We start from the raw sequence: 21,377 nt of genomic DNA, 5'->3' as shown, positions 1-21,377 counted from the left end.
CCTGATGGCATCTTCAACTTCACTTCTAGGAATGAGGTCAGACACATTTTTAGGTGAAGTCACAATGAACTTGAAGGAGATTCTTGGTTCCTTATCAGTCACCCGCACGTCCTCTGCCCTGTGGAGAAACAAAAGAAACATCTTCTTTTGTAGCACAGAGAACACAATGAATAGAATGAAGACTTCACTGGTGAAAAGCAGATTAGCAGAGGACCACAGGGTTAAGCAGAGAAATATGGGTCAGGGCAAACAATGGAAGGATGTAATTGTCCAGAGAGCTTAACACTGCCCCAAGCACATGAGCTCAGCTCCATAAGCTGTGATAGCTTGTCTCGGCTCTATTTGTTCTGCCACCATATAAAAAACACATTTTCTTCAATGATAGAAAAATTCAAACTAAAAGCACCAGAAGAATCAGTGAAGAATCACTGATGACTTGGGATTGTGATAAACAACATGGTGGGCAGCGACGGCTTAGTAGCATGGACAGAGGTGGTGTGTTTGCATCCTGCAACCTTGCCCCACTCAGCAGACCTGTCAGGTTAACCCATGGGTGTGGGTAAGGAGAGAGGTTTCCAGTACAGTGTGGTGAGACTGTGCTCTCACAGCTGCCAGAACGATCCTACTAAAATCTAAGGCAGATCATGTGGCTCATAGCCCTTCTCAGTCGGAATAAAAGCCAAAGTCCTTGGAATGGCTTGTGAGGCCCACATGAACTTTCTTCTCCCCTTCCAACCCCCACGTCCCAGTACGGCCCTGACCACAGTGCCTTCTACTCGTCTTCTGTTAGCTCACTCTGCTCCAGCCACACTGGACTCCTTGCTGTTCCTTCAACAGGTGAAGGATACCCATTCCTCAGGCTCTTTCCACCTGCAATTTTCCCTGGCTGAAACGTTTTCCCCCATTGTCTGCATTACTGGCTCTCTCTCCTGCTTCAGTTATTTGCTCAAATATTAATGAGGTTTTTTTCTGATCATTTTAGTTAAAATTGAACTTTCTCTTTCTCTCTACACACACACACACACACACACACACAGCCCCCCCCCCACACACCAGCACTCCCTAGCTCCTTTCCTGTTGTATTTTCCTCCCTACACTTATTATCTAATTCTGCTTTATTTCACTTATATATTTTGTTGATTGTCTATAAAACACAAACATATCTATTAGAATACAGGCTCAGTGAAGGAAGGTTTCTGCCTTTTTCTTTTGGTGTTGAAGGTGGATAAGAGCATTTGGGGGAGGGAAGGGGAGAGGAAAAAAGAAGAGAGGAGGGAAGGGGAGGGGATGGGAAAGGAGAGGAGAGGACATTTAATAAGAACAATGCTCTTGCAATCTACAAATCAAATAAGTCACAATCATCCCTAATTAGAGTGGCCCGCACTCTAGGATATAAAAGAAGTTTAAAAGTTATTGGAAGGGTTTTTTTAATTTCACTTGATTAAACGGTGAAGCATAATATCTTCTCAGACCCAAGAATAAGAAGTACTGGTTGGAATAACTTGAAAATACAGCAAATCAACTCACGTAAAAAGAATCGTCTGGTTTTTCACTTTGGAAAAATATGCCCTCATGGCATATGCAACTGATGACTGGAACAAGTACAGTTCATTATCATTCCATTCATACTGCAAATTCAAAAGAAAAACAATGCTCAGTAGTGATCACAGGATACATGCAAGGCTTGATAGCCCGCAAGCATTAGTTTTAAATTTTCTAATATTCCCAAGATTCTTGTTATTCATGATGTCAGTGACCTTTCAGTTGAGTGCATCATCACCATCTGGAATCCTTGCTGAACCGCTGCACATGGAGCCCCCCGGAGTTGCAGCTCTAACCAGTTCCCAGGCGGCACTGCTGCTGCTCAGACAACCCACTTTCAGAACCACTGGGTCCACTGATTCTTTACCTTGAGTTTCATGTAACATGAAATAAACACTCTGAAGGCAGCCTTTTAGAAGGGAGCCACGGAAGTTGTAGGTTTTGGTTACAATGTCCATATATTGGAGACAAATATGCCGAGTCTTTACTATTTTATATAGTAAGTTATCAAATATGTATAGTGTAAAAGAAAAAGAAACGAGGTTCAAAGGAAAAAATAATTTTGTGAACAAGGTAATTTGTTTGTTCTTGTTTTTCAGTGCTAAACAAATGTGTATTTTCATAGTCTATGAAAAACTAGTTAAAACAGAAAAAAGCATTCACTCTTTCCTCCAGTAGTTGGCAGTAGAGATTAATGAATGGCACAAATTTTGGATCTCGCCTTTCTCTTTTAAGAAAAACAAAAGATTTCACAAAGAATTGTTACATTAGTTTCAGCTTGATATCAATCAGGTTCTGGAAAAAGTTGCTTTAATAGTATTAATATTATTAATATTTACTACTAATAATATTCTGGTTACTATTTCCATATTTTTTTAAATTTTCTTTATGGTCGAAAGTATTACAGATGCCCCCCTTTTCCCCCCATTGACACTCTCCACCCCACTCCCCCCCCTCCCCAGGCCTTCACTGCACTATTCTCTGTGTCCATGGGTTAAGCATACATGCATATAAGTTCTTTGGTATATAGGATGAGTTCTCAAAAGATCCAACTGAACTTTGCCATGAAATAGCTTGAACTGGACAGACATTGTAGCCCTGATGTGTAGTAGATGTGCTAGAAGTATGGTTCTGGTCTCATTAGAGGAGGCTTTTGCTCAGTGAATCAGCCTCAGAATGTTCAAACCCTCTGAAGACTACTTACCAATACCTCACTGCATGGAAAGAGCACATGGGACAGATGTTTAAAAAAAAAAAAAAAAAAGAAGAAGAAGATAATTGAAAAGGAACCTGATCTGCTGGAAACTTTAAAGTGATTAAAATTTATTAGGTCAAGGGAGAGCTAATAATGACACACAGAGAAAGAATCCCAGAGACACTTAATGATTGTTAAGAAATAGGAAGTTGATCTTTTAGGGTTTGAAAGTGATACATCTCCATCTTCATTATTTCTTTTTTAAATGTTCATTTTTACTCCTACTATGTTACTTATATTTGGATGTCTTATTTATGAAAATTACACTACAACTAATGTGGAGTCGTGGATAATATTTAACCTCCCAGGCAAAGTAAGGGGATAGAAATGTAATCTTTGGATCTATCCAGTGAAAATAACAATTTACTACAGCAATTTGGACTGTTTTATCCAATAGTCCCAGATTGTCCTCTAATCCTGCAGTCTTCAGGGTGCCATTCCCCCACCCAGGCCTTTGATCCCCACCTGCCTGAGACAACATTCTCCTCTTTCCCAACCAAAGCCACTACTTCTTCAGACTAGATAACCTGACACAGGTGTTGAGAAGAAAACACTAGCTGATTAAAATAACTCACAAGAGGGTGTAAGTAATATGCTTTTCTGTAAAACATTTTGTTATTCCCAAAATGCACCTCTACATCAGTGGTTCTCCAACTTCGCTGTAATCAAAATCACTTCAAAACACTTGATGCCCAACTCTTGATGCCACACCCCAGAGCAATTAAGTCAGAATCTCTGCAAGTGGGACTCAAGCATTAATAGTTTCAAAACATCCCATCTGACTCCAATGTGCAGCCAGGTTTGAGAAAGTGTTCTAAATCAGCACGTCCCTGTCTTTATTGTGTATACGAATGACCTAGGGACTTGTTCAAATGTAGGTTCTGATGAGGCAGATCCATGGCTGGGGCCTAAGATTCTGCATTTTTAATAAGCTTCCAGGATATAGATGATTGACTAAAACAAAACAAAGCAAAGCTCCCTACATTACTTCTAAAAACAATCTCTCAAAATATAACCATGTTCTCCTCCTCAAATACAAGTAATGGTGATAAAAGTCAATTGTAAGGGTGGGTATTTGATATTTTTTTGGATATTTTCTCATTGGTCTTCATAACACCTTCAGAGTAACAAGGAAAGAGTAGACATAGTCAATCCAATAAGGAATGTGTTACTGAAAGTAAACAAACAAAAGCCAAAGGGCAGAATCTGGGACTTGTAGTTCCTAAGAGAACCATGTGAGCTCTCATCAAGTAGTTGACTGCACTGGAATGGGCTTACTGTGTCCTACTTAAGGGGGTGCACTGAAAAGTCATGGGCGCACTGCCCAGAATACTCACTGCTTTGTCTCCAAGAGCTGATTTTAGGCTTATCCTCACTTTGATGCTTTGATCAGCATCTGATTAAAGAGAAATCACAGACTGTTGTTACAGTGATAGATTAACCATGTGTGTTTCTTTCCTTCCCCTCCGAACATCCCACTAAAATGATAGTAAAGGAATTTTTAAAAAGATATAAACACACTTCTGGAAAATGAGAAGTGATGGAGGAGTGGTAAGCGCTTTCTCAAGGGTCAGGAAGCCATGGCCTGATGTGTACACAGAGGCAGTGCAGACCTTAAAAGTCCCAGAGAATCCCAGAGAGGCTTGGGATTCAGGTACAGCCCAGGGGTGGAGAGAAGATACCAATTATTCCAATATATCTATTCTTTTCAATTTCAGCCCTTTGCTGCTTTTCTGGGTTGAATCCACTGCCTCCTGGATTTTATGTCTTCTTTCTTGAATTAACTCTTTTTTCTGACAATTACTTTTATATTTATAAACAATTTGTTTATATTGTTATTTCTTTGTTGGTCAGTTTTAGACATGCACTTCTGCCTACTCTTTCACCTTCCACAAAATAAAGGATATAAAATTGTATATTACTTGGCTCTGCAGACATAATGATGTAAATATTGATAATTTCTTTACTAAAAATCATTATTAATCTTTATTGTCTTTGAAGAACAGGATAGATTACAGTGGGTTGGGGGCTATTATACTCTTTTATTTTAAATATCAAGCTAACAAACCAGGAGGGGGGTAGTTTTCCCTGTACATAGTATGTACTCAAGAAAGAGTTTCCTCCCCAATAAAATGGCAGTTGCCACCATAGCAGTAAGAAGCAGGGTCTGCATGGAGTAAGAACATACTCTGCTGTGTCACAGCCCCATGAGACTGGGGCCAGAGAAGACTAGGAGGAGCAGAGAGAGAGCGATTTGATATGTGCCTACTCAGTGAACTCACATGGACTCCAGTCAGAGCGCCATCCCACAGAATCCCCATTCTGTTTTTTCAGCCAGGTAAACAAAGGCTCAAAGTAGTTGAGCAGTGGTTTTGCATCCATTTTCTTTGTTCCTACAATCTTCTCCAGTGCTGAGGTCCAGGGTTCTGATTTTCCAAGTTTCAGCATTTGGCTACATGAAAAAAAGGGTGGGGTAAGTTCAGGGCCTTTTGAGGGATTTCAATTGTACATATATTTACATGTATGATCTATGGTTTCTCCTCTTTGGCTAGGTAAGTTTGCTCCTGGCAGATAAGAAAATAAGGCATGTTAATGGATGTATTCATCCTTCAATCTCTTCTCCCTTCCAATTACTACAAAGGGAACTCTGTAGTAATGACTTGGAGGAAGGACGTGGCTTGTTCAGGCATCACATGGTCTAGGTCCCTGTGTGACCACAAAATAAACATTTAATTAGTGGGTGAGGACATTCTGAGGTGAAAATTTTTCTTTTTAGAAGAAAGAAATCAAATTTAAACCTAGGCATTGAAATGAGTAATTTTGGATAGTAGGAGAGGTTCAACATTTTGAACATTTCTTACAGCAGCTTATTCCCAGCATCCGTGGAATTTGAGATATCACATTTATGCAGGGGACCTTCATGTTTAGCTGTTTGACAGAGGGCTTCTTGAAACTGGAATTCAAAAATGGTCCTTGTGAAATAACTGTAAAAGAGACCAAGAAACAAAACAAGCAGGCCCATGTTTAGTTACTGTGGTAGAGTCATAGATTGAGGCATATATTTAAATTCTGAGGCCCTAGTAATCAAAGAGATACTCATCAAACCTCTTTCCCCAGAAAGATCCAAACATGAACCCTTACAGACTCATCATAACCTACTTGCATTTCTGTATCAGCTGATAAAAAAGGCAATATTGTTTTGTTAAATGTTAGCTCACATTTGTATTGTGTTTTACAGACTAATAGCCCTTTCAAATAAATGTTACCAATCAATCCTTATGGCAGGTCAATAATATTATCTCCTATGTACAAATAAAGAAACTGAGGCTCAGCAAATTCAAGATCTGGGGCTAACAGGTGAAGAACATAGGTTTTTGCACTTCATGTTACAAATGGTCTTTCTATTACAATCACTCTGAACTCTGCCAGTAACAAGAAGGCAAACAAAAATACTTGTTTGTTTTTATCTCAAGGATACTATAAATTCCTTGATGGAAGAGAAAAGATCTCACACCATTTTATATAACCCAATAAGTTGTGTTGAGTTAAATGGAATGGAAATTGATCATCTATTTTGAGGTATTAGGGGGGATGTGGGTGGAGACAGAAAGAGAAATTCTAGCCATTGCTTCATAGATCCCTATTTCTCTGCCATTAGTACAGCTGTCCACAGACCCTACAAGTTAAACAGTGAGAAGAAACTGTAATTTACCGGATGAATGAGTAATCATTAGCAACATGGAAGAGAGATGCAGGGTCACAGTATGTTTCATCATGCGGCACAGGTTCCACCACCCCGACTATATCTCGCCTTTGGGGAAAAAAGAAGATACATTAGTTGTGGGCCACTCACCATGAGAAGGTACAGTTAGTGCCATTTCATCAGCCAGTGTATTTATACTAGAATTGGTTGTCAGGTGAAATAGAAACAGTGCCAAAAAAGACAGACTACAGCCCATTATGTGGTTATCTCTTTCTTTTTCACTTTAGCCAGACTATACCATTAGAAAATAATTGTGTCTTCAAAACACCACTTTAATAAAGTGCATTGCATGGTCAAAAACACAGTGAAAGTCCTAATAATTCCTCTCTGGCACCACAGTTTATGTGCACACAGAATTTTGTAAAATTGAGATCTTACTTATTCCTCAAGGCTAGCTCAAATGTCCCCATCTTTGAGGCCTGCCCCTGTTCCCACCCACCTGGCAACACAGTGAACCTCTCCAGCACCCTTAGCCTTCTCTAGCTGTGCCTCCTTTGCCACTTCTCTCTCCATTTTATAATTATTCACGTACAGCTCCTTCTTCCCCTGGAGACTGCAACTCCTAGAGGGCAGGGCTGTGTCTTGGTCATCTCTATAGCTGCAGTGTCAAACATAGTGTCTAATGCTAAGGAAGGACATCATGTGTATTTCTTCAATGAACGGAGTAATTAATGCATGAATGAACCATTTTAAGGGTTTGATTCCATGTACCTTTAGAAACAAACTAAAAGGAGTCAATGGGGAAAAAGGGGGACATCTGTAATACTTTCAACAATAAAGATAAATTTTAAAAGAAGAAATAAACAACAAGGAATAAAAAAAAATAATTCATTTAGAAAAAAAATAGGGCAATCATGCATTTGGCATTATTTAAACTTAATACATTTGTCCTATCTGATTGTGGGATCATTATAAACACAATTTCAGTAATACTCAAATGCTAGAAATCCCAAGTTGAATTTATGTTAACAAAGACAATTTTGGCAAAAAAGTGGCACTGACTTAAACTTATGGATATGGGGCTGAATCATACATAGGTAGATCTTCTCTACAAAAAAGAAAAATAAAAACAAAAAAGACATCGATAGGAGTCTCACTAATAGATAGTGGAGAAAATATTTCCCTTCCTTCTTTCCTTCCTTCTTTCCTTCCTTCCTTTCCTCTTTCCTTCCTTTTGCCCCTCTGCCCTGCCTTCCTTCCCGTCTTCTTTTGTAATCTTTCATCTAAAACCCATTTATTTCATATCAGGATGTGTCAGGTGCTGTGTAAGGCACTGAGAAACAGTGACAAATAATGTAGTGCTGAAACTATTGAAAGGGATCATCATCTCTTGCCCAAACATGCCAGGCTCTCTCTAGCTTGGAATTCTCTCTATTCCCCTCTACATGCACCTGGTTAACTCCCACACCTTTCTTGGAGCTCAGCTTGGAAGCTTCTCTTCATCTGACCCATTAGACTGGGCCTTGGATCTCCACTTGGCTGTTTGTGGATCCCTATTCCTTCCCATCACAACACAACATGTTGCAGTAGTTTCATTTTCCACATCTCTCCATAGACTAAAGTTCTTTGAAGTCAAGGATAAAATCTGAAATGGTCAGCATTAGATCCCCAGGGCTTTGCCTAAAATGTGCAGTCAATATTTCTGTTTAAAAGAATAAATTCCATGAATAAATTGATCACTTCCTAAATAATATCACAGTTTAATGGGTGACCAAACACTTAACAAGACAGTGTGAGAAGTTGTATCAACTGATTCTGCTTGGGTGGAGGAAAGAGCCAAAAAAATGTTATCTGAGGAGAGAGCACCCAAATAAAGACGTTAAAAAAAATGGAAGCAGCCTGGCCGGTGTGGCTCAGCAGTTGAGCATCAACTTATGATCCAGGAGATCGAGGTTCAGTCCCTAGTCAGGGCACATACCAGGGTCGTGGGCTCCATCCCCAGTGGGGGGCATGCAGGAGGCAGCCAATCAATGACTCTCATCATTGATGTTTCTATCTCTCTCTCTTACTCTCCCTTCCTCTCTCAGAAATCAACAAAGACATTTATAAAAAGAAAAAAAGAAGAAAAAAAAACCAAGCCCCCTCCTTCCCCGCGAAAACAATGGAAGCGATTTATACGTGTTGTTAGTGGTGGTGATGGTGGTGATGGTGATGGTTGTGCTGTGCTGTGTGTGTGTGTGTGTGTGTGTGTGTGTGTGTGTTGTGTCTGGTAATGGCATTTCCCTAGCCTAAATGCACTTCTCTCTCATTTTCACGTGTTTGGACCCACCTCAGCAGATCTCAAGATTTAACTGTTGAAATCCAACTTGTTTTTACTATAAAGAATTCTCTGAGAACCCCAATCCTGGTTGTTTTAGACTGGGTTACCACGGAAGCAGACAAGGGCCTGAGAAATGACCCCAGGAAACATTGGCAAAAGAACGAGGGAGTGAGCCAGGGAAAGAAAAGCAACCCTTAAAAGATGTCTTATCAAGCAAACTACCAGCCAAACACTTTCAAGTAAACAGCAAACTCCTGAGAGCCCGTTTCGCCGACTGCATATTCATGGACTTACTTCATCTCCCACCACTTTTTCATCCACTGCTCCTTAGGAATTTCACCCCTGAAGACCATCCACCTCCACTTTTCTAACATGTAAGTGAACGGCAGGGTTCCAACAATAGTAAGGGCTTGCTTGAGTAGGAAGTTTATGTCTGTTTCTGAAAGTAAAATGGAAAGGATAAATATCAAAATGAGGATGACAGATGGTTTGTGATGGATAATTTCCTAATCTCAAAATACTCCCCAAGATATAGTTACTATAAGGATGATTACATGAGAAATAGTGACAGTGGACATAATAATATGTAAATATTCATTTTCTCAGCTAAGGTATTTGGAATAGAGTGAAGTCTTAGATAGAATCGATAAGATAAATCCACAAGTAACTATATCATCTACTTTCCCAGTCATGCTGTTTATTTTTGTAAGTTCCACGAAGGCAGTGACTGGTGAGGCTTCATTCAAGACTGTATATCTAGCCTAGTGTCTGCCACATGATGCCCTCTGTTTTTGTTAAATAAACAAATAATAAACAGATGTGGCCAAAAGCCAGCAAACCAGGCAATAAAACAAACAAACAAACAAACAAACAAACAAACAAGGACCTCCTTAGAGGAAACCATCTACTGAATAATCAGAAGTACAATGTGCTACAAATGTACTGACATTTTCCTTATCTGAGTTTAAAATGCTTTAAAAAATTATGTTATTTCATTTATACTTTATTAGTGATGTAAAAAAGCAGTAGAACTCATTCCAGTGCACAAATGAAGCTCACTGAAATGTAACCAGGGGTATATTATCTATTCGGCATACCACTCTATCTCTAGTGTCTAGAAATATCTCTTGCACATAGTATGTGCTCAATAAATATTTTTGGAAGAAGAAATGGAGAGAGAGATTGGGAGAGAGGGAGAGAAGCAATGAAAGAACTTATTTGTTTAACATCATTCACCAGTCAGGGGCAGAGCCAAGAAAAGAAGAGGAGTTTTTCCAACCCGTGGTTTAACCGTGTTTAGCACTGTCTTTGTGATTCAACCATCTTTTCTTGCTGCCAGGGAATATTTCTTTTAATGATAAAACAAATAATTGTCTATTAATTCACTTGAGAATGATATTTTAAAATTAGGAAACAGGCGTGGTTATTGTGAACTCCCTTTCCTTTGTTGCTCCCTTCATGGGAGGATGTCTCTACTCGTCTCCTGCCCACTGGGTCTGCTTATGGTAACTTTTCAGACATAATGATGGCTTTACGCTGACCTACTCCCAGTCTCTCATGAGATCACTAAGGTCTCTAGAGCGAGAAATCAAGGCAAAGTGAATTGCCCGCACAAGAATGGAGCTCATGACGACCTCATTGACCAAAACTTCCAGCCAGCGGAGCTGATGTTCATGTCTCAAATAACTAAAATGAGAGGACAGAAATACTTAAAAGAAAAGAACATATTTGGCTCTAAGTGTCTTTCTTCTACAAGGAAGAATCAAAAGCCATGGCATCCTCACTGAAGAATCTGGATCTTGGAACATTTGTCCTGTTCTGTCAAGTCTAAGCCATCCAAAGATAAACAGGCAACCTCAAGCAAAGATGTTGAAAAATAGCATGGATCTGAAGGGATGTTACAGGAGCAAATGCATGCTTCCTGCAGTATCTTTTACTTTGCATAATATTATGGGAAAAGCTTTAGATTAGGGATCTGGTTCTGGTTTGGCTACGTTGCTTCTTTACCTTGGCCTGGTTACTTTTCCTCTCTTGTCTTCAGTTTGCTTCCTCTGCAAAATGTTTTTTAGAATTTGTTCCCTCTAACATTTTGGGAAGTTTTTACCTAGATCCAGAAGGATCTAGTCAGAAGTCTAACACTAATTAGCTAGGTAACCTTAGATAAGTCATTTCAGTTCTGTGGGCCTGTTTTAGCATCATTTTAAAAATCTCTTGTTAGGTGTTTCTTAGAGTCCCAAGACCATTCATTCAGTTACCTTCTCTTCTGCCCTCTTCAAACATACAAAATCACAAATTGGCATGTCATGATAAATACTTAATTTTTTTTTTTACCAGTAGCAATTTTCAGTTACCCATAAATACCTTATGCTTTATGTGGCAAAAATTAAATGTATCCTATGCATGATAATAAATATCTTTCTCTACATTAGACTAAAGAATCCCCAAAACAAGTCATGAAAAAATGTCTGTACCATCGTCCTCAGAAAAATCATGCGACAGAAGACCCATGCCTTTCAGATGCTTAGGTGTAGCTACAGAAAGTGACATGACTTCCCCAACAGCTTCATGGAACCCTTCATTAGCTCCATTTCTTAGTAGGTAGGGTTGTGTGGAATATGCCATGTCATACTGGATGTGTCCCATCTCATGATGGGCTGTCAGGAAGTCGTCCATTGTCACCTTTGTGCACATCTTGATCCTGCACATAAATGGAGAAGATTAAAATTAAAATGAAACTCATTGAATTTCATTTAATCATCACAATAGAGTTGTATGGGAGTTTGGTAGCATGGATCATCTTTACAAGATTCATTCACCAATGAATCTTGGGGACCTACCTTTTAGGTCCTAGAAACTATAGTAGGTGCTAAATCCTGTTCTCCTGCTCACAAGCTAACAGAAAGAAAAATAAGCAGGGTCTTCTACTACAAAAACTCTGAGACAAGTACTCTATAAGTGATCAGTAGGCATGCTTTGGACATAACAATGAGTGAATGTAGGCACAGTGTCCCAGATTTACTAAGGGCATAACTGAGGATGCAATAATCACACTGGACCTTGATCAGCATGCAGAAGTTTCCCAGGTAGACGGCAGGGAGGGACAAGAGGTTGACATTCCTGGAGGTGCTCAGTAAGAAAGACTTAAGAAAAAAAAAAGTGCCATTTAGGACACTGCAAGCAATTTGGTATAGTCAAAATAGAGAAGTAGTTGGAGAAGGGGCTGGAAATTGACTGTTGGGAATAATTAGCCTGTGAGTCAGCGAGTGGATGTGGTGGCCCATGGAGCAGGTATAGGTAGAATGGCAAGAAAAGGAAGGCCAAAGACAAAGCCTTAGGAGGTCCCAGTATGTACAGAGTGGGGAGATAAAGATGGTTTGAAGGAGATGGAGAGAGAAGTCAAAGAAGTCCAGAAGAGGATGACAATGCAGAGGCCAATGAAAAATAGCATTTCAAAGACAACTTGTAAATGTTATCTAATGCCGCTGTGGCCCAATGAAATAAGGACTGCATTTGGCAATTAGGTAGTGGTCCTTTTCAACTTGGCAAGAGCAATTTTATTCAGGTGAACGTAGGGGGTCATATTTCAGTAGGATCTCAAATTAATTTTCTTACCCCTCTGACCATATCATCTCCCTGATGAATATCTTTTGGACTCCCCACTGCTTAAGAATAAACTCAACCTTCTTTATACATCTCAACATGACTTGCTTTTCTAACCTGGTTTTTCTCCATTCTCTTTTGAAACAATGATAAGAATAGCTACTGTATATATAATGTCTACTAATATGTAAGACCCTGTGCTAGGAAACTTCCATATACTTATTTTTAAGCCTCACTCTAGTACTGGAGTCAGTAAAATATGGCCTGGGGCTGACCACCTGTTTTGATAAGTAAGACTTTATTGGCACAGTCACACCCATTTGTTTATGTGTTATCTAGGGCTGTTGCAACAGAGACCTGTAAAACCCTAACTATTTACTATCTTAGCCTTTACAGGAAAGGATTGTCAACTGCTACTCTAGTGGATGCTGCTGGGGTCCTGCCCATATCTACTTTACCAGGCACACCCACCCATCTCCTAGCTGCCTGAGGCATAGCCTTGAAAGGCCAATTGTTGCTCCCTTCTTCACTGGCTTTGGCTGCACGCGAGGTGCCTCCACCGGGAGGTTATGCCCCGTGCACACACTCAGGCAGTCCACAGTCAGTGAGTGACTGACATGGGAGTACAGATTTGTCCATTACATACACCTTGTCTCAGGGCGTGACCAACTCAGGTACAAATCATGCTGCAGAGAGCCCTGTGGGATGAGGCTGAGGCCCGCCCCCAGCTGAGACCACATCCTTACTCAGCTCCTTCTGCAGCCCCACCTGCCTGCCTTCATTCTCCTTTGCCTGAGAGCTCTCCCTCAACACAGAGCTTGCACAAGAATCTCCATCTCAACCTAGGGGATCCAACCTAAGACACTCACAAACCTGCAAATTGAGAATTACTATTCCATTTTATACATAAGAAAGCTGAAGCGCAAGAAGGTTGACGAGTCATTAAGTGGCCCCTGGGATTCAAAAGGCTGTGCTCATTATGCCCTAGCGCAGACCATTCCTCACAGGCCCTTTATTCTAGTCCAGTCTAATTTGGCTGCCATATCCTGCCTCTCTGCCTTTAATCCTACTCTTCTGGCAGCCCAGTGGACTCCTCCCAGCTCTGTCTGTCCGAACCCTTCTTGTCTTTTAAGCACAATTCAAATGCCACCTGAAAAGCCCTGTCCGATCCTACCTGCTATTTCCGGTGCGGTCAGTTCTCTTCCAATTCCCCCACTGAGTATTCTGTTTCTCTTATGACATGCACCACTTTCTTTTAGCCCAGCTTATTTACTCACCTGTCCTGTCTCACTCGTGTGGAGGGGAGGATCAATGCCTGATTCACATATCCGCCTTCCACAAATCTTAGCACCCAAACTTTCCTAATGAGGGCACCACTATGCCCATGACCATGCAACTCTAATGGGTGCATATTATTTCAAATGAGGCAAATCATCTAAAGGTTCAAGTTAGGGCCTGCTGACAATCCCCTTTTCCTGGGAAAATCCAGATGTACTCTCATGGACTCGCAGCCTTCGTTAAAGGGAAGTTCATTCATGTTTTCTGTGCTCAGAGAAGCACAGAAGGGATCTAAACTCATCCTCTTCTGTGCCTCCATTGTCTCCCATTTTGGTATCAGCTGTTATCAGCCTCCCTACCTGAAGTCACCTTTCCCCAGGTCCCAAGCTGTGGGGTGGCAGACTACTTTCCGACCATCGCCTGGCTCAGTTAGCATGGAGTTTTTCCAGAATCCTTCAGTCATATTAGGAAGGCCAACAGACACATAAAACTTCTCAGCTTCTTTGAATATCTTCTCTGCACTCCAGGACTGGGGGGGAAAAAAGAATAGCATTTAATTCTAGCATTAAAACAATAGCATTCTTTCTGTTGGATATGCACATAGGTATAAACTTTCTGGATGGTAATTTTGGTGAAATGTGTAATCCTGTCTCTAGAGAACTAACCTAGGAACTTCTCAGAAATTAGGTCAAAGAATTAAATTTAAAATTATTTTCTGATTATTACTGTTTTAAATTGAAATATATTTTACATATAACATTGTGTAAATTTAAGGTGTACAACATGTAAAATGATTTTTAATAAGGAAAAAGTAGAAGCAACTACTAAAATGGTTAAATAAATATGATGACTTTGCAAAAATGGAAGGTATAATAAATTAGTAAGAATATGTAAACCACTTATATAGTATATAATCTTGATGAGGAAATGCACAAAAATATTCACAGACTGGATGACATTATGTGTGATGTATTTTCGTCTTTATTTTTTATATTCCAAGCATAACATAAACAACAATGGCCTCTTTCCTAAAAACTATTTAACTCAAGCCAACAATCATTGATTGAGCTCCTTCAAGGAATAAGACCCTGGAATTAGGCTCAGTGGAAGACATAAACATTAAGGTGGGCATGAAGTCATAGGCTTTTGGAGCCAAAAAGGCCTGCATGTGACTCAGTAGCAAATGCGTAGTTGGGCCTTGGCTTATAGTCTGTGTGGGAATCCAAAGTTCAGAATATTCTGGAACCAGACAGAGGCAGCAGTAGTCTCCCATCCAGCAAACTCTTCTGGGAACCAGTTTCCCTAGAGCTGACTTTTCTTTGGAGATAAGGCCCACATCAAGAAACTAAGTTTGTGTAATTGGCAGATACTTCATGAATCACTTCTAGTAATACAGAAAACTTCCTCTGATCTCCAAGACCAGCCAAGTCTGGTTTTTCTCCTATGTCAGCCCTGGGGATATTAAACAGGATATGACACTATGGCTTTTTTAAACTATTGACCTATAAAGGCTTAATGTCAGGCAATATTGGTTTTTAGTATGGCATTCTTGAGCAGAATGAATGTATACCAAAACAGTGTAGACTAGTAAGAACAGTTAATATCGGATCATTAAAAATTGAATGAATAGAAAATAACACTGGAAATATTAGGAGCTCTGAGTTCAAACTTTAGTTGCCACTGACTGTCTTTGTGACTTGGGCAAGTCGTTTACCTCAGCCTCAGTTCTCTGACCTATAACATGGAACTATCACAATACCTGTCTTGATAGTCTCATAGGTTTACTGTAAAGATAACATTAGGAGATATGGAGGGTGTAAAAACACTATAGATAGGTTAAGGGGGGACATAAAGGTAGGCCTCTGCTGCTGCTCAACTACAAAATAGGGTTAGAACAGCCGCAGGAGTCTGGGGACCCTTACAGCTTCATGTTTTTATTCAGCTGTGGAGTTTTCCCAGGAGTATGTTATGTATGTGAAGATGTTCATTGCATTGCTGCTTATAGATTTAAAACTATTAACAAGCCAAAAAAGTCCAGCAATGCTAAAATGTAAATTATGGTATAACTATCTGAAGAAATTTTATACAGCCAATAGAAGTATGACTATGAATTTTCCCAAAAATATAGACTAGTATCTGAATTTAATAATATATTATAATGTCACCAATGGAAGAGAACACAAAGAATTTAAACAATTATACCAAGATGGCAAGAGAAAGGAAATTTAAAAATTATTTTAAAGACTCCTATAATATTTTTAACAATAACAAATTTTAAATATGCAAAATCTTCTAATGATATCCCTTTTTCCACCATTCATAGAGATTACTGACTGATTACTTAGTAATTACTAACTTTGGAAAGAGTTCGGCCAACCAGTTGATAATTCCACATCTCACTGCTTAATGGGAAACTTAGGTCCTCTCTATTTTTAATATCTCTCAGTAGAATCGATACCCTACCTGTTATTCAAGGTACTTGATGTCATTGACATTATAAACCACTTTTCCACAAAAAAATAGCTACATAAGGAATAAAACTAAGTTAGCTTGAAAATTTTTATTTATACAGTTTCATATACAACAGATAGAAAAAGAAAGATGGCCTAAAAAGAAATAAAGTTGAGGATTTAGATTTGGTTTTCAAGGCCTCTTCTTCCTACCTGTTTCTGCATTTCATCCGTAACATCTATGTTTGGTTTGTGTTCAAAGGGGACTGTCACATTGTAGAGATTTGTCCAAAATCTACCCCACATATCACCTATTCAAAGAAAAGATTTTGTTAATATATGAAAAAGACAGCAGAAGTATAGACCTGATATTTACATAGTGCATGAGGTAAGATTGATAAACAGGCCACATAATAGTTTAGATTTAATCTAGTTTCTGTGCTTCCTTTTCACTACCTCTTTTTCTCTTCTCTTATTTTAAGGTTTCAATACTCCCTTCTTTTTCCCTCTCCTCTAAAAAGTTAACATGGCAGAAGATTATTTGGTTAGGCAAAACTTGTTAGGAAATCATCCTAGTTTCTCCCATTTAAAATTAAAGTTCAAAGGCACAATTTGTTAAATTAATGGAACATCATAGCTAATATAGATTAGAAATATATTCATATAATCCACCATCCAAGGGGCAAAATATTACAAATTAAACTATTAGTAATCCCTAATGTTGGATTCAAGGGAACTCACATAGGATCATCATTCAGGAATCTCTATTAACTAGTGACTAAGTTTCACTTTTATTACTATAATATAGAAATACATTTAACTGCATCTCAGTTAAATGTTAAGCATCTCAAATAAATGTTAAATTTGATTTCAAGGCTAGACCATAAAAGGGAAGATGGATCTAGAAAAAGTCAATCTAATAGCAGGACCAGAATCTTGACACCAAATAGGGCAATGTAACTACACAAAGAATACCCCAATGAACTCATGTTTTTAAATAAAAATATATCTAACCACTATGGAACTATGTGATGTGTGACATCAGGCTGAAATATAGTCCACATGTAAAAGATCAAAAGGGACCCAACAAACAGTATGACATTGCTTTCAAAACCCAAATGTGACCTTAACCTAAATGAATAGAATTATAGTGTTTCAAACAAAGAAATCCATAGTACCATCTTTACTCTGTATTGGTTAAACCTCATCTGAAATAGCTGTTCAGTTCTGAGCATGATATTTGAAGAGCGACATCAACAAAGGATAGCTTGTCCCAAGGAGAACATTAGAAAAGTGACATTTTAAAGAATGGTTAAAAAATTCTGTGCAGGATATTTAAATTAAAATAAGAAAACAGTGTATACATGTTGATAACAATAATACCCACACAAATATATTGAGCACATACTCTTGTGCCAAGTACTATGTTATGTCTTCTATGATGGTTATTTACAAATATCTGGAAGGCCATCTTGTAAAAGAAAATGGATATACCTTAGGTAACCTCATAACATGGAATTAGGTGTAATGAATGGAAGGCATTAGGGGGTGTTGATTCAGTTCCACACAACGTGTGGAACTTTCTTATAATTAGTGCCATGAAGCAATAGAATAGTCTACCTTGGAAGGAAGAAAAAGACACATCATACCAGGCAGTTTTAAGCAGTAACTTAGTTACTGAAGGACTCCTGCCAAAGACATTATAGAGAGTATTTATATATTGCTTTAGAATAAAAAGTCTCCATAGGTCCTTTGCCCATATTCTCTCCTGCTGAGAGAGGCTTGGCCTTGGAGGAGAATTAGCTGCCAGTAACTTAGCTTAACTGTAGTAGGAATGCTATGTATACATGATATGAACTTTTCAAACACATGCATTTTATTTGGCCTCAGCTTCTAGGGAAATGGAGAAGGAAGCGGAGGATACCAACTTGCTGGAGGAAAATTAGCAGGTTCAATAAAGGGTGCTAGGTCTTTCATGGTCTACAAAGGCTCCATGGCAGGATCCAAAGTTTTAGAAGACTGATTTTTCTCCTAAGCTAAACATCTTCCTTCATGATGAAGACTTCATTCATTTCTTATATGATTCCAAACCAAGTACTTTCTAGAAAGTAATTACTACAGTTAAGAATGAACTTATTAAGTTTTAACTCAGGCTATACCTTAATTCTAGGAAGCCTTTCTCTCATGGCTAACTACCTCCAGCCTACCAAGCTTCTTTCCTCTGACAATATGATACTAAAACCCCAAATTCCACCTCAAGAGCTTAGCAAACCAACTTGAATAGCAAGACTTATTTTCCTCCATTTACACCCTCATTTGAACTTGGAGTTCCTTCTCTAGTTATTTTAAATCACCCTTTTAGCCTTTGGATTGTAGCCAACATAATAACTGTTTATGTACAATATAAAGTAATGCAATACAGAACGATTTTTAAATGACTTTTCTATTGAAGACAGTGCTTTCAAAATGTGATTTATATAATGCTACTAATTCCATTCACAGAATTTTTTAAAAGTTTTATGTTAGGCCTCACTCCAAAAAACAACTTTATTGGTGGAAATAACATAGAGCAAAGTACACAGAGAATTTGTGGAGTTTCTTACCAAGCAAATGGGCAGGGAGGCATCCAGTCGGACTGATACGGGAAGGGTAGGTATTCATCAACTTTGCCCTCACATAAGCATGAAGATGTTCATATAATGGTTTAATCTGAAAGGCCCAGGAAGAAAATTTAAGACTAAGAGAAGCCTGGTCTGATTTCCAATCCTCAACACTAAAAATAGAAGCTTTTTTAGACAAGTAGAATTTCCCTAAATTCTAATTTCTTTTGCCCTCAAATATTCTGGAGAGTTTGAAAGCATTCCTTCTTTCCAGATGCTGATGATAACTAGCTCCATTGTATAAAGCAATAAACACACCTGGAGGAATACAGGTTCCAAAATGAAAGCAGATGTAAAAATATTAATTTCTAAGATGCTCCCTACTTCTTTGTTTTCAGATTAAAATATCATTTACATACCATAAAATTCACCCATCTTTAAGTGTATAGTTTCATGACTTTTAGTAAATTTATATTGTTGGGTAACCATTACCACCACCCAGTTTTGTAACATTTCCTTACCCTCAAAAGTTCCTTGTGTCCATTTGTAGTTTATGCCACTCCTACCCTCAGCCCCAGGTAATCGCTGAACTGATTTCTGCTCTATAGTTTTTTCTATTCTGGAAATTTCATATAAATGAAATCATATAATACGTGACCTTTTGTGTTTGGCTTCTTTCACTTAGCATAATGTTTTTTAGGTTCACCCATGTTATTACATGAATCAGTAGTTCATTCCTTTATATTACTGAGTAGCATTTCATTGTATGAATACATCAAAGTTTGCTTCATTTAATATCTCATGGATAAAAGTCACCAGTTGTGAAATGACTGGGTTGTTTCCAGTTTGGGGCTATTATGAATAATGTTTCCATGACATTCATGTGTAAGTCTTTATATGGATATATGTTTTCATTTCTCTCTATAGACACTTAGAGTGGAATACCTTAGTCATATGGTAAGTGTGTGTTTAACTTTTAAGAAATTGTCAAACTATTTTCAAAGTGGCTGTGTACCATTTGACACCTCTGTCAGCAGTGTATGAGGGCTCCAGTATCTTCATATCCTCAACACTTGGTATTGTCAATATATTTTTTAATATATTTTTATTGATTTCAGAGAGAAGAAGGGAGAGGGAGAGAGAGAAAGAAACATCAATGAAGAGAAAGTCATCATTGATTGGCTGCCTCCTGCACGCCCCCTACTGGCGATCGAGCCCACAACCCCGGCATGTGCCCTAACCGGGAATCGAACCTCAATCTCCTGGATCATAGGTTGATGCTCAACCACTGAGCCATGCTGGCTGGGCTGTCAGTCTTTTTTAATCACAGCTATTCTAGTGGGTGTGTAGTGGTTTTTAATCATGGTTTTAATTCTAATTTTCCTAATAATACTTTAGTTGCTTATTTTCCATTTCTTTAATGATGTACTTATTCAGAGCTTTTACCCACTTCTTTTTTTGGTGGGGAGGAGATGTTTGTCCTGCTTCCATTTTTTATAGCTCTGCCCAACTATAGCTAGACAGAGTAGCTACACATAAGAACTCTGAAGGCACAGGAGTAAGGGAGAAAATGCGGGGATCAAAATGAAAGAAGAGGGAGACATTAAGAAGTGTCCATGGGACTCTTTCTTTCCTATAAAGACTTCCTTAGTCAAAGACAAGGAAATAATAGTACTGATTGTCCTGAAAAAGGAAGCAAAACCAATGGCTCTGCTAACTGAGGAAGACAGTGCTGGCCCAGGTAGTTCACAAAGACCATGCCTTTTTATAATCTAAAAGACTGACCCTTCCTATAATCTTTCCTTCTTATAAGCTTGCTGTTGGTAATTGCTGGTTAGTGGCTGAAAGGGGGAGGAAAGTAGAGCAATTCTGATCAGCTGTAGGAGTTGCCCTGTTATTCTTTAAAATGTTTTTAAGCTCTAATATTACATAACTATGAGGCATGGGAATGGCTGACCAGTGTGTTAGAACAAGCCACAATGCCTTTGGTCATCTTCCCTTCTTCCTGTGCACTGCCCTACATCTGTCTCTGGGTACAATTTTTCGATTACCTCTAAAAAGATGCGGTCCACATCTTCAATCAACTGGTTGCGGCTATAGTTATAGCCATTTCCCCCTTCTGTTTCATAATCTCCTCTCCAATAGTCCCCATAGTCCTCGTAACCTGTTTAGAAGAACATAAGGGAAAGAAGGAGTAGAAGTACAATATACATAGATTAGCCTTACCTGGAGGTTAAAAAAAAAAAATCAAAGATCTGTCACATTTTTATTGCTTTTATAATATCAACTAAAAGGAATGCAAATAATAACACTAGCTAATGTCTGTTAAGCACTTGTTCTGTGCCAGAGATTTAAATGCATTGTCTCATCTAATAAACTCAAACACTCTACAAGATTGACATTATTATAATCCCCACTGTACAGATTAACAGCCTGCTCTTAGACGGTTAAATCATTTGTCCAAGGTCACACACTGGTAAGGTGCAGAGGCACACTTCTACTCTACTAACCCTGGGTCTCTACTCTCTCCATAGATCAGCTTGCATCTTCAGCTGTAGAACACAGAATTGCATCTGAGTTTTTAAATTCTCATTTTTTCAGGGCCTTATATTTTCAAATCCAATTCAAA

General features: G+C 38.7%; 1 protein-coding gene across 1 annotated transcript in view; it reads right to left on the bottom strand.

Moving 5' to 3' along the window:
• The window catches only part of ACE2 (angiotensin converting enzyme 2), a 40,191-nt gene that overhangs the window by 5,018 nt on the left and 13,796 nt on the right, over positions 1 to 21,377 (bottom strand). The window contains exons 5-16 of the mRNA XM_016202967.2: positions 20,800 to 20,912; positions 18,752 to 18,857; positions 16,362 to 16,459; positions 14,058 to 14,227; positions 11,292 to 11,518; positions 9,115 to 9,259; positions 6,510 to 6,608; positions 5,659 to 5,781; positions 5,080 to 5,249; positions 4,135 to 4,193; positions 1,528 to 1,628; positions 2 to 118 (exon numbers count right to left, since the gene is read on the bottom strand). Of these exons, the coding sequence (XP_016058453.2) occupies positions 2 to 118; positions 1,528 to 1,628; positions 4,135 to 4,193; positions 5,080 to 5,249; positions 5,659 to 5,781; positions 6,510 to 6,608; positions 9,115 to 9,259; positions 11,292 to 11,518; positions 14,058 to 14,227; positions 16,362 to 16,459; positions 18,752 to 18,857; positions 20,800 to 20,912 (1,528 nt within the window). The remainder of the gene's footprint in view (position 1; positions 119 to 1,527; positions 1,629 to 4,134; positions 4,194 to 5,079; positions 5,250 to 5,658; positions 5,782 to 6,509; positions 6,609 to 9,114; positions 9,260 to 11,291; positions 11,519 to 14,057; positions 14,228 to 16,361; positions 16,460 to 18,751; positions 18,858 to 20,799; positions 20,913 to 21,377) is intronic.

Source organism: Miniopterus natalensis, chromosome X, assembly GCF_054644295.1.
Source record: "Miniopterus natalensis isolate mMinNat1 chromosome X, mMinNat1.hap1, whole genome shotgun sequence".
In the NCBI taxonomy this organism is placed as follows: Eukaryota; Metazoa; Chordata; class Mammalia; order Chiroptera; family Miniopteridae; genus Miniopterus; species Miniopterus natalensis.
This window is presented reverse-complemented; position numbering and strand designations above follow the sequence as displayed.